The sequence below is a fragment of the Rousettus aegyptiacus genome, unplaced genomic scaffold (assembly GCF_014176215.1).
Source record: "Rousettus aegyptiacus isolate mRouAeg1 unplaced genomic scaffold, mRouAeg1.p scaffold_m13_p_1, whole genome shotgun sequence".
NCBI lineage: Eukaryota > Metazoa > Chordata > Mammalia > Chiroptera > Pteropodidae > Rousettus > Rousettus aegyptiacus.
Genome location: NW_023416284.1, coordinates 154,569,843 through 154,580,576, shown reverse-complemented (window position 1 = coordinate 154,580,576; position 10,734 = coordinate 154,569,843). Strand labels below are relative to the sequence as shown.

The following is a 10,734-nucleotide window of genomic DNA, read 5'->3' as shown; positions in this document are numbered from 1 at the left end:
GAAATAAAAATTAATGATAAAACATATTGCAAGCATTTCATATGAAATCATATGTTAGTTAATGTTTACAGTTCATAGCCGGGGTGGTTTTGGTTAATTAAAAAAAAATCACTTGGGATAAGGAAGCACTCGGAAACGATTGTGGGTTTTTTATACAGTTCATAATAAGCCCAGAGACTTAAGGGAGCTATTCAAGGTCCTATAAAACTGAATATATTTTCCCTTTGGTTCATTATTTACTTAACTGCAGGTCATTTATTTTGGCAGGAGAAAATGTACCCGTTCCATATCAAAAGGCCTATACATTTTAACCTTCTTTTATTGTCTTATTATACCTTGAGAATTTTTAGTTAAATTAAAAAATGATTTTTCTCTGTATTAGGATTCTTCTCAGCTTCTGTAATTTTAGTTTCTATCATTTAAGTGCATATTGAAAATAAATTGCTTTATTTGATTGCATGTAGATTTTTCATTAATGAAATCCATTAGCTAAATTTAACGTTGTGTATACATCTATGAAAAGTAATATGTCCAGAAATGGCTCTGAAGAGAGCTGGACCTATGTATGTATCCACTGAAAAATCTCACCTAATGACAATTTTTTTATTGCATAATAGTATGAATTTATACTTCAGATTATGAATTATGCATGTTGGGAACAGATTTAGCTATTTTAGTTGTGGATATTAAATTTTTAATACTGTTTTTTCAAGACCTATTTCTGTATTGTGTGTACAGGACAAAGCCCAGCCATACCTCCTCCATTACCAACAGAACAAGCTTCCAGATCCACTCCAGCCTCACTTACTCTTGAAGGCAAGTAATTTAGTTTTCCCAAAGATCTTCTCTATTATGATTAAAATGGAATGTAGAGAAATAAAATAAAATAAGAACAGCAACAAAATCAATATTTTCTCAAATAGTTTTAGTATGTCTACATATACTACATAGCTACAGTTTACTTTTCCTGAAATTACAGTTTGCTCCTTCTTAGAAAACCAAAAATTTCCTCTTGAGATTCTATATTGGTGACCACCAGCTTCCAGAAAGATGGCCAGCTTTGTACCCTGGAAATCAACCAGAAAGTATAGGGACAAATGGACCAGAATATGCCCTGTAATTCTTGCAGTTTAACCACCACTTGATCAATTTATTGTCTTAAGATTCTAGTGTCAGAATTTCTAAGTTTGAATTTGAGTTCTATCTCTTACTAGGTGTATAAATTTAGGAAGTTACTTAAATTCACTGTTCATGAGTTTTGTCATCCTTAAAATGGGATAAGAATAGCACTGAGAGTAATTGTCAGGATGAAATGGCAACTTAAATGCCAATTTATAAGTATTTTATAGAATTAGTAGTTAACACTACAAGTAATAAGTAATTCTTCAACATATGATGTCCAAGATTAGCAAAATTAGATGATGAAAGTATTATCATAATCAAATTTGCTAGCAATTTAGCATCTTTTCATTAAGTTTCCATTCATTCCTCAACTATTATTTATTAAATCCCAACCATGGGATCATGTTAGATACTGTCCAAAGTACTGCAGATTCTGAGATTAATAGAAAAAAGTTCATACCCTACCAAGACTTAGTTTGCAGATAGAAAATTAAAACTAATTAAAGAAGAGCCCAATATTAAACGCAAGTCATTAAAGCCAAATGCACCACTAGTTTTTGCAAGAGAAAAATAGAGGTCTCCCCCAGATCACCAAAGCACCCTTCCCACCCTACTCTGTCCTACACTGAAAGGGACTGTCAGTGTGCATACATGGACACCAATCTGCTTGTCTAAGTTGTATTCACTTTGTCCAACACCTACCTGTTGGCTTTGGCCACTCTTTGAGACTAGGGGTAACCACACTTAATAGAATTCATTCAGGAAGAGGCCCACACAGCCACTGGCATCAGAGTAAAAGCTGTTTAGGGGATAAAAATTAGGCTCCCAGGATCTGGAGTATAAGAGAGAAGGGACTCCAGGTGGCCACATCCTATCCTCACACTGATTCCTAGAACCAGGGCAAGGCATAGCTGGAGAAGGGTACAGAACAGCTCTGTAAAGCACAGAGCCTCCAAGAGGGTTCTTGATTGTTGTATTCTAAAAGGTGTGCTGATTACCACAATGGGATAAGAATCAAAAAATAAGACAGTACAAAGTACTGTGAAAGGTTAGAAAAGAAAAGGCATAGCTCTGGCTAGAACAGGTGAGAAGGACCACAGAAAAGGCAGAGATAGCTGTAAAATTGAAATCCCAGGAAGAGGTGTTCGTCATTCAGGCAAGGAAGGAAAGACCATTAACAATAAAAGGAGTGGCATATGCAAAGGTATAGGATGAGAAAGAAAGATCCAGAGAAGAAAGTAGTTCTTTATGGAGAGAGTTTGGGAATGCTGATACAAAGACATGCAGAGGGCAGATCATGAAGTATTTTGTTCAGGCAAGCTTGACATTTATTTTTATCTTTAAAGTTTTATTATGAAATATTGAATACTAAAATAAATCCCCAATATACTCAGGCTGCGGAAACATTTATCATCATTTTCTATTCTTACTTATCTAACTCTTCTATCCTTTTCCTTTCTTCCTTTTTTTTCTGATTGCATTTTTGTGTCTTTTGCAAATCTTTGACCTCATGCTATTTCACTTAGATGAGGAATTTTTATTTTCTTTTAAAATTGTTTAAAACTTAAAAGTTACAAAAACAACGCAAGGTAAAAAGTTTTTCTCCTGACCTCGTCCACCAACGACCCAGTTCTTACAGGTAACCAATTTAGTTCTTTTCCGAGATATTTTATGCACGTACAAACACACATATTTCTTTCTTGGCTAAGGAATTTTTAGTTTTGTTTGTAGAAGGTGAGGAGTTTTTAATTAATGGAATAGACATGTTCATTTAGAAATATCAACTTAACTCTCATCCTATAAGGTAGACTGGTGGTACTGGTTGCAGGCTCTTTGGAAAAGAGTGGTCAAAACAAGTTATAAAGCCTGAAGTAAACAGTAGTGTGGTAGATGGAGAAAAATGGATGGACTAGAAATAGATTTGGGAAGAGTAGCAACTGATCTAAGTATCAGATTGGATCTAGGTGCTGAGGTAGATGAAGGAATTAAAATGACTCCAGCTTTCTGAATTAGGTATCTCGTGGACAACAGTGCTATTAACTAAGATGGAAATCTATTGATATAAAAGAGGCCCAGTGAGGTGGAGCAGGATGCTGATGGCTTTAGTCAGGAATAAGAGAGAGTTTCCTGTAGAACATTGAAATAGAATTAATTTTGGCTATCCATTTGTTTTACAAATTTGATAGCCAGAGAAAGAGATGAGTAGTGGGCAGGAGAGGTTTTCCCAAGGTTATGTTACAAAATCAACATGTTCTTTGCATTTGTCTAGCCAGATCCTGACCACGTCATGCCTATGGCTATGCTCTATTTGACTTACATTTATTTAGAATATTATGTTTGCCATACTTATATGCATTTTACATTTGATATTACAAAACCCAGGCTTGCAGTTTACTTATTTGTGCTAAATTAATTAATAGTAGGACTGGGATTCCAGCCCTGGATTTCTAGTTCTACGGCCTGGAAACTTTCCGTTAAATTACTATGCAGACATTGAATTTTGAGGGTTATATGTTCATGCTTTCTGAGATATTAACAAGTTTTTAAAAATTGAAACTTAAGATTTTGTGCTGTAGATCTCATGCAGTTCTGAGATGGAAATATAATTTCAGTCAGGAGTATCCCAGCAACGCTTCTCAAAATTTCACGTGCACACAAATCACGTGGGGATCTTGTGAAAATGCAGATTCTGATTTGGTAGTTCTGAGGTAGGGGCTGAGATTCTATATTTTTACCAAGCTCCCCAAGAATTGCAGATGCTGCTGGAAGAGGACCACATCTGAGTAGCAAATCTCTAGATGATTTGGGAAGGAGGTGGAGAGCAATTGGACGTTTTTAAAAATGATTTTAATTTAGTATTAGTCAACTGAATAACCTGTAATTGGCCAAAAGTCCTTTAGAATTACTGAAATGCTACTTGCGGAGATATTTTGACTGCTAGTTATCTGGGAAAAAGTAAAAGTTTCAAGCCAACTACATAAGCATTCTAAAAATGCTTACAAGAAAGCAAGAGAAATGCCACTGGGAATGGGAGAAACATTACATTATACTTGTAAATTATAACAACCTATTATATAGTAAGCAAAATATTGTCATCCATATGGATTTGGTCATCCATATGAAGTGAATGAATTAATATTTGCACATTTTAAATAAAAATTCCATATGATCTATAAATCAGTACTGTATCAATTCCAATATGAAAAAAAAATAATAATTTGGTCATTAAAGACCATGATTTAATGCAATGATCTTGTAATGGCTCACTCCAAGATTTCAAATCAACAATCTTTCTTGAACATATATAGAACAGTCCAGATCTAGTCTACGGTTTGAAACTTTTGTCTCCTATTCAATTCAGCTGTAGATCTATTTTGTTGGGCCCACAAAGGTCTTTTATGTATGTTTTTTAGAGATTATCGTCTTGGATAGAGCAAATTTCCCACTATCACCATTGACTTCCTCTCTTCCTTCACCCATTCATTCACTTGGCTCCAGACTTTATGTGTGTGACAATTATATGAAGACGATTTTTTCTTGATATATTAATTTTTTTAAAAAAAAAATCAGATCAGCCTTGGTGTTTTAGTATACATGGGCTACCATAACAAAATACCATAGACTGGGTGACTCAAACAATTGAAATTTGTTTTTTCACAGTTCTGGAGGTTGGGAGTCCAAGGTCAGAATGCTTTCATGGTTGGGTTCTAGAGAGAGCCACTTCTTGGCCTGGAGATGTCCTCCTCCTCATTGTGTTCTTACATGATAGGGAGAGAGGTCCGCTGTCCCTGTTCTTAGAAGGACACCAGTTCTATAGGATCAGAATTCCATCTTAGGATCTCATTTGAACTTAATCACCTCTTGAAGGCTCTGTCTCTAATACAGTCACATGGGGGTTAATTCTTCAACACATAGATTGTGAAGGGACACAATTCAGTCAGTAGCATTTGGTAAACTCTAAGTTTAATTAATATGTAAATAAAGCAGCTTAAATATTTACCTCATAAATTAGAGTTGTTTAATTGTTTTACGTAAACAATGATTTTGCCTCTTTCATTTCTGTCATATATGGTTTTCTAACGGCACAAATTCCAAACTTGCAACATTTTCTATACATGCTTATAGTCGGTAGGACTTAAATATTTTAAAAACTTTTTAAACTAGATTCAAATATAACTGAGTTTATGCTGAAGGTAACAAAACAACAAAAACTGAGCAATCTCATCACTGGCTACTATTGTGTCTAATTTACCTAGCTACTAAATAATTTTTTCCTAAATTTATAGAACTCAGTTCGAAAAAGAGATGAGAGAGAGAGAGGGAGAGAGAGAGAGAGAAAGAGAGAGAAGAGTTATATTTCTTTTGGCATTTGGACTATAATAGTTTATGTGACTTGATATAATGTGTCACAAAACTGACAAGTGGCTATCTCACAGCCCAAATGTTCACAGGACAAGAGATAGCCTATAAATAATAGTGTCACCTTAAGTTTCATCAGATTCTAATTCTGTTGTTGTGAGGTGGACATAAATCATGGAACTCCGGTCCCCCAAATTGAGACAGATTTTGATAGTCAAATTATTCAAGTGTTTGACAACAGTTTATCTCCTAGCAGAGGTCATAAAAGATCAAGTAGCAAATACTTTGCCTATCAATCTGTGATTTAGAAATGGTAGGTATCATTTGTTAAGTGGAACACTTAGGTTCTATTGTTACATTTAAAGAGCAATTTAATTTGACTTTCTATCCTGCAACTTAATGCCCTGTGTAAGTGAATAACATAACAAAGATTCAGGATTGTAAGGCTTTTAAGGTAGTCTTTGCACTGAGGAGGCTGGCACTGAGTAGCTTCTTGAGGAGTCCGCTTATCAGGCAATGCTGAGATCATGGGCTTTGTCAGGGCTTGCAGATGTTCTGCCTGCGACTCCATTAACATAATTGATTAGGAACTAGGACATATTTAGTATTAATCAAGCTGTTTTTAGTGAGGCTGATTATGCGCAGTCCTTGATGCACTATTTTAGTCTGGAATTTTCTTAGGACCAAGTTGCAAGAAAATGGCATTATATGAAAAAGAATTTACATGTGACACTAACATATGCTGTTTGATTTGAGGAGTACAGTTATAACAGGTCAAAATGTAGAAGCAAAAACATATTTTTCATTTTAATGTTTTAAAAAAGTAGAATTTATCTATAGACTGGAGTATTAAGTTTGTTCACAGGAGATTGCAAATAATTTAGAATTTTATCAGTAGAAATATAAAAATACCATGGACCTCATTATGGGTAAAAACACTCTATACATCTGTGAAGCCCTTAAAAGATCATTTTGTGCTTTCACAGCGCTTAAAAAAAGTAAGTTTCAAATAGCACTCGCTTCATTCTGCAATGTATCGGTACACCTCATTTCAGGCTGCTTATCTAATGCCTTGAAGTTCTGTCTTGCCTTCCTCGAATTACATTCCTCTCCCACATCACACTTCATATACCATAATGAACTTTTATTGCTTTGAATCTTTGGCTATAAAGACTAATTGTATATTAAACAGTTGTTTTCTTTGACTCTTACTATATTTTTTAGAATATATTTGGCCAGAGAAAGAATGCTATACTAACATTTAAAAAGATCTTTATATAATGACCACCTCATGCAATCATTTTGGTTATTGTTGTCAATTTGCATTTAATTATAGGCATAACCTAATTGTAATTGACTTATATATGAACCTAACTTCAATATAATATTAATTTTCATAATCTTTTGAAAAAAGTATTAAATTTTGTGATGGAATTAATTCTCAGGTCTAGTGGAAGCTCTCACGGGGACTGAAAGTCCTGCAGGTTCAAAGAGTCACTATAGTTATTCATTTATTCCACAAACAGAGCAGAACCGTGTTCCCCCTGCCTTCCCAACATCAAATGACACCTTAAATATTAACATTACAGGTGGTTTTAACCCTTGGCATGAGAACTGTTTTATTATCAAATGTTTGTCAGAACTGTGTTACTTAGGAGAGATTAGCCCTTTATTGCCCTCAGAATTCTGAGTGGTTAAACAGGAAAGATTCGGGAAACATTTTCCACTCCCTTTTCAATCACATGCACGCGCGCGCGCGCACACACACACACACACACACACACACACACACAAAGCTGCTTTATAAAATTTTCATGTAAGCATTATTACCAGAAACGATCCCATTATTTTTAATCAACAATATCAGAATTTTTTTTATTCTTCTACTCGGCACAAAATACCTCTTTGACCTCCAACAACACATTTTTCTGTTATTGATCACTGAAGAATTGAAGACTTCCATTCACATGTAACTAAGTGTAACTGAACACTTAGTATAAAATTGCCATAATTCATCTATTGCGGCAAAAGTGTGAAAGGAAGAAATTAAGTGATCCCTTATTTAGTATTTATTATATTTAAATTACATTTAATATCCCATTGCAAATATATAATTTTCATCAATAAAGCAGAATATACTAAGATTAATAAATACTGTATACCTTATTATCTTCTTGAATAAATATGCAACAGATAATTAGTATTGCTATTGTAAATAATACTATAAATGCTGTTACACAAATGTAGGCCAGAGAACTCTAGAGAGAAGACCAAGGACTTGGCTTTCAATCTCAGCTTTGACATTAATCAATTGTGTGATCTTTGATAAATCAACTGATTTCTTGAACTTCCATTTCTTTACCTGTAAATGGTAAGGATTGAACTTAAATGGTTTCTGAAGTTCCTCTCTGCTTTCACACATAGATATTTCAAGCTTTTTTTTTTTTTTTTTCCAAGATGATGGGTTAGTAAAAGCTGCCTAAAGAGCAAAATAAAGACTCTCTGGCTTTGCATAGTGGTTAAGTAGCTGTTGTACATGTGTAAGGTGTGGTCATGGCCTAGATAGAAATGTCAAACAAGCATGTTTCTATGTAGCAAATATCATTATAAAGTATATTTACTGAAGTACAAAAGTGAATTATACAGATCCTACAGGAATCAAAGTTAGAAGGAAGATGAGATATGAAAAAGACAAGGTTATGTCATGAAATTGCAAGTCTTGCATTGGGCCATGAAGAGTAAGTTGGTAGGATTTGTACAGAGAAGAAAGAAGCATTACAAGAAACTTACCTTTAGATAATTTCTTGCCATACGATACATCTGAGGACAACGCTCAGCAGGAACTGGTAATACTTTATTTACAATTCTATTAAAACAAGTACTTTATCACCTTAGCTCTTCTGTGAGATATATTCTGGGAAGCAAAAAGCATAAAATAATAAAATAGAAATTTGGCTTCAGTTCTTATTCCATTAATTCTATGACACAATAAATTTTATTGAACTTTAGGCTAATATATTTTTCTTTGTTTTGTGGTGAAATAAACTCATATCTTTCAGAGATTGTTAATGTAATTAACCTTTATTATTTCTGATAAAATATATAAACCAAACTACTTTTAGTACCTATTTAACTTATAAAGTTGCTAAGATAACTAAATGAAATAATATATTTAATACCTTAGCACATTTTCTAGAGCAGTTAGATACTCAACCATTAGTCATTGTTATTATCATTTTTCTATCAGGAAATTTCTCTTATATGCATAGTAAACCATGAATTTTTATGATAGTTTTTAATCAGTATCTATAGAAGATAATGAGGTAATTGCACTAATGACAGAATACGTGCAACTCCTAATACAAACCTGGGATCATGTTATGAATGGCTTTTTACACATTCCCAAAGTTTTACACCTCCTCATAGACTGCACAAGCCTGCTAAAGCAATTGAGACGAAGAACAGTATGAATAGATTTGCATTTCAGATCATTGTGGTAGCTATATAGAAAGGGTGGATGAATGAAAGGTGGAGCTTAGACTGTTGGAAATAAGATGAATAAGTAGACTCGTTTATGCTACTTTTCTTTTAAACAACCATGTTTAACCCTCAGAACAACTTCCAGTGGTGAATATGATCTACATCATTTTACAGAAATGATTAGAAAAAACAAGTATATTGCCTAAGATAATACAGCTCTAATAGTGATATACAGTAAGCCCTCATTTAAAGTCATCCATAGGTTCTGCAACTTTCAGCGAAACAGTATGCAACAAAACCAATTGTATGTACCATAGGCTAATTAACATAAGCAAGAGTTAAATTTCTATGGCATCGCATCAATATTAAAACAAAACATTGTTTAACAAAATGATGCTATTTGAGGACTTGCTGTTATTAGAATTGGAACCCAGGTATTGCATACTCAGGCTCAGTCTATTTCCAGTACCTTAGACTAGCAATTAAGTGTTAGGGCTGAGCATAAGTACTAAAGTCTTATCTGGCCTAGATAAATGACTGGCATTACGAATAAGAACATTGTTTTGAGAGATGATGATGAGTTTAGTTTTGGGCTTGCTGAGTGTACCAGGATCCCTGGCACACTCAAAATGACTAAGAGTGTTTAGTTAATGTAGTATGTATAGAGGTTTGAGTAGAGTTATAGTGAGGCATTCCAGGGCTAGCAAACAGAAAGATTTTATAAGCTCTAGACTGAAGGGGCAGTGAAATTAAGTGGTTTACAAACCCACAAGCCTTGTAAGTAAGATAGAGATGACTAATCAGTGCTATGTTCTTTAATAGGGGAACACACCACCAACACTCTGTAAAATGATGTATGTGATATTTTCAGTGAACTGGGAAGGAAGTTAGAGGATAAATGTCCATCTCTCTCTTTTCCTCCTTCTCTATTATCTCTTGATGTTGTTCCCATAAGCCAGACTAATCTGAATCCAGGGCAAGAAGCTCGGTTAATGCAATCTATAAAGATTACAGTAGAGTCTGGACCTTAAGAGAAAATGAAGATTCTGCCACATGTCAGGTAGTATGTTGAGCTCAATTTACACAAGCGGTCAGCCCTAGTGGACAAGTGAATACAGGAGTCTGGAGTTTACCAATGAGAGAGATACAGATGTCAGAGTCATAAGCTAAACCTTAGTACAGCATTTTCTGAATTTTGTTATGGGGAATTCAAGCTCTATAATATTATTGGTGGGAAAACATTTTTTTCATAATAAAATACTTCTGGTCAGCATAGTTTGTTGTACTTTATGGACATTCACAATGCACACTAGTATATTAAAAGATCCAAGAAATTCTATATACACAAAAAATCTGTTTAATTTTTAAACTCAGTGATTCCCATATTTTTTTAATCACAGAAACATTTCTGTTCTCAGTAACACTATCAAGTTCTCAAAAAATAAGTGATTTGAAAAACTCCCTGTGCTGTATAAAGCTTAATTCTGAATATAACTGAAGTGCAGGTCAACCATAATGTGAGCAAAGTTGTCCAATGCGTGTAGTTCACCAACAAAGGGAAATGTGAAGATCAACATTGTTTTAGTATGGGTTCTCCAGAAAAATAGAATCAATAGGATACATGCGTACACACACACACACACACACACACACACACACACTCACACACACACACACGGAGAGAGAGATCTATATAGAGAGAAAGAATTTAAGGAATTGACTCATGTGATCATGTGATTGTGGAACTGGAAAGTCTGAAATTTGTAGGAAGTG

The 10,734-nt window shown here is 34.2% G+C and overlaps 1 protein-coding gene and 1 long non-coding RNA gene across 3 annotated transcripts in view; one reads left to right on the top strand and one right to left on the bottom strand.

Annotated features, from left to right (window-relative positions):
- Positions 1–10,734, top strand: part of TRDN (triadin) — a 227,335-nt gene that overhangs the window by 134,405 nt on the left and 82,196 nt on the right. The window contains exon 10 of the mRNA XM_036221435.1: positions 739–816. Coding sequence (XP_036077328.1) covers positions 739–816 — 78 coding nt within the window. The remainder of the gene's footprint in view (positions 1–738; positions 817–10,734) is intronic.
- The window catches only part of LOC107515365, a 35,521-nt gene that overhangs the window by 17,435 nt on the left and 7,352 nt on the right, over positions 1–10,734 (bottom strand). For both annotated transcript variants that reach the window (XR_001597993.2, XR_001597996.2), the window contains exons 2-3: positions 8,849–8,921; positions 8,272–8,395 (exon numbers count right to left, since the gene is read on the bottom strand). This is a non-coding gene — a long non-coding RNA (uncharacterized LOC107515365). The remainder of the gene's footprint in view (positions 1–8,271; positions 8,396–8,848; positions 8,922–10,734) is intronic.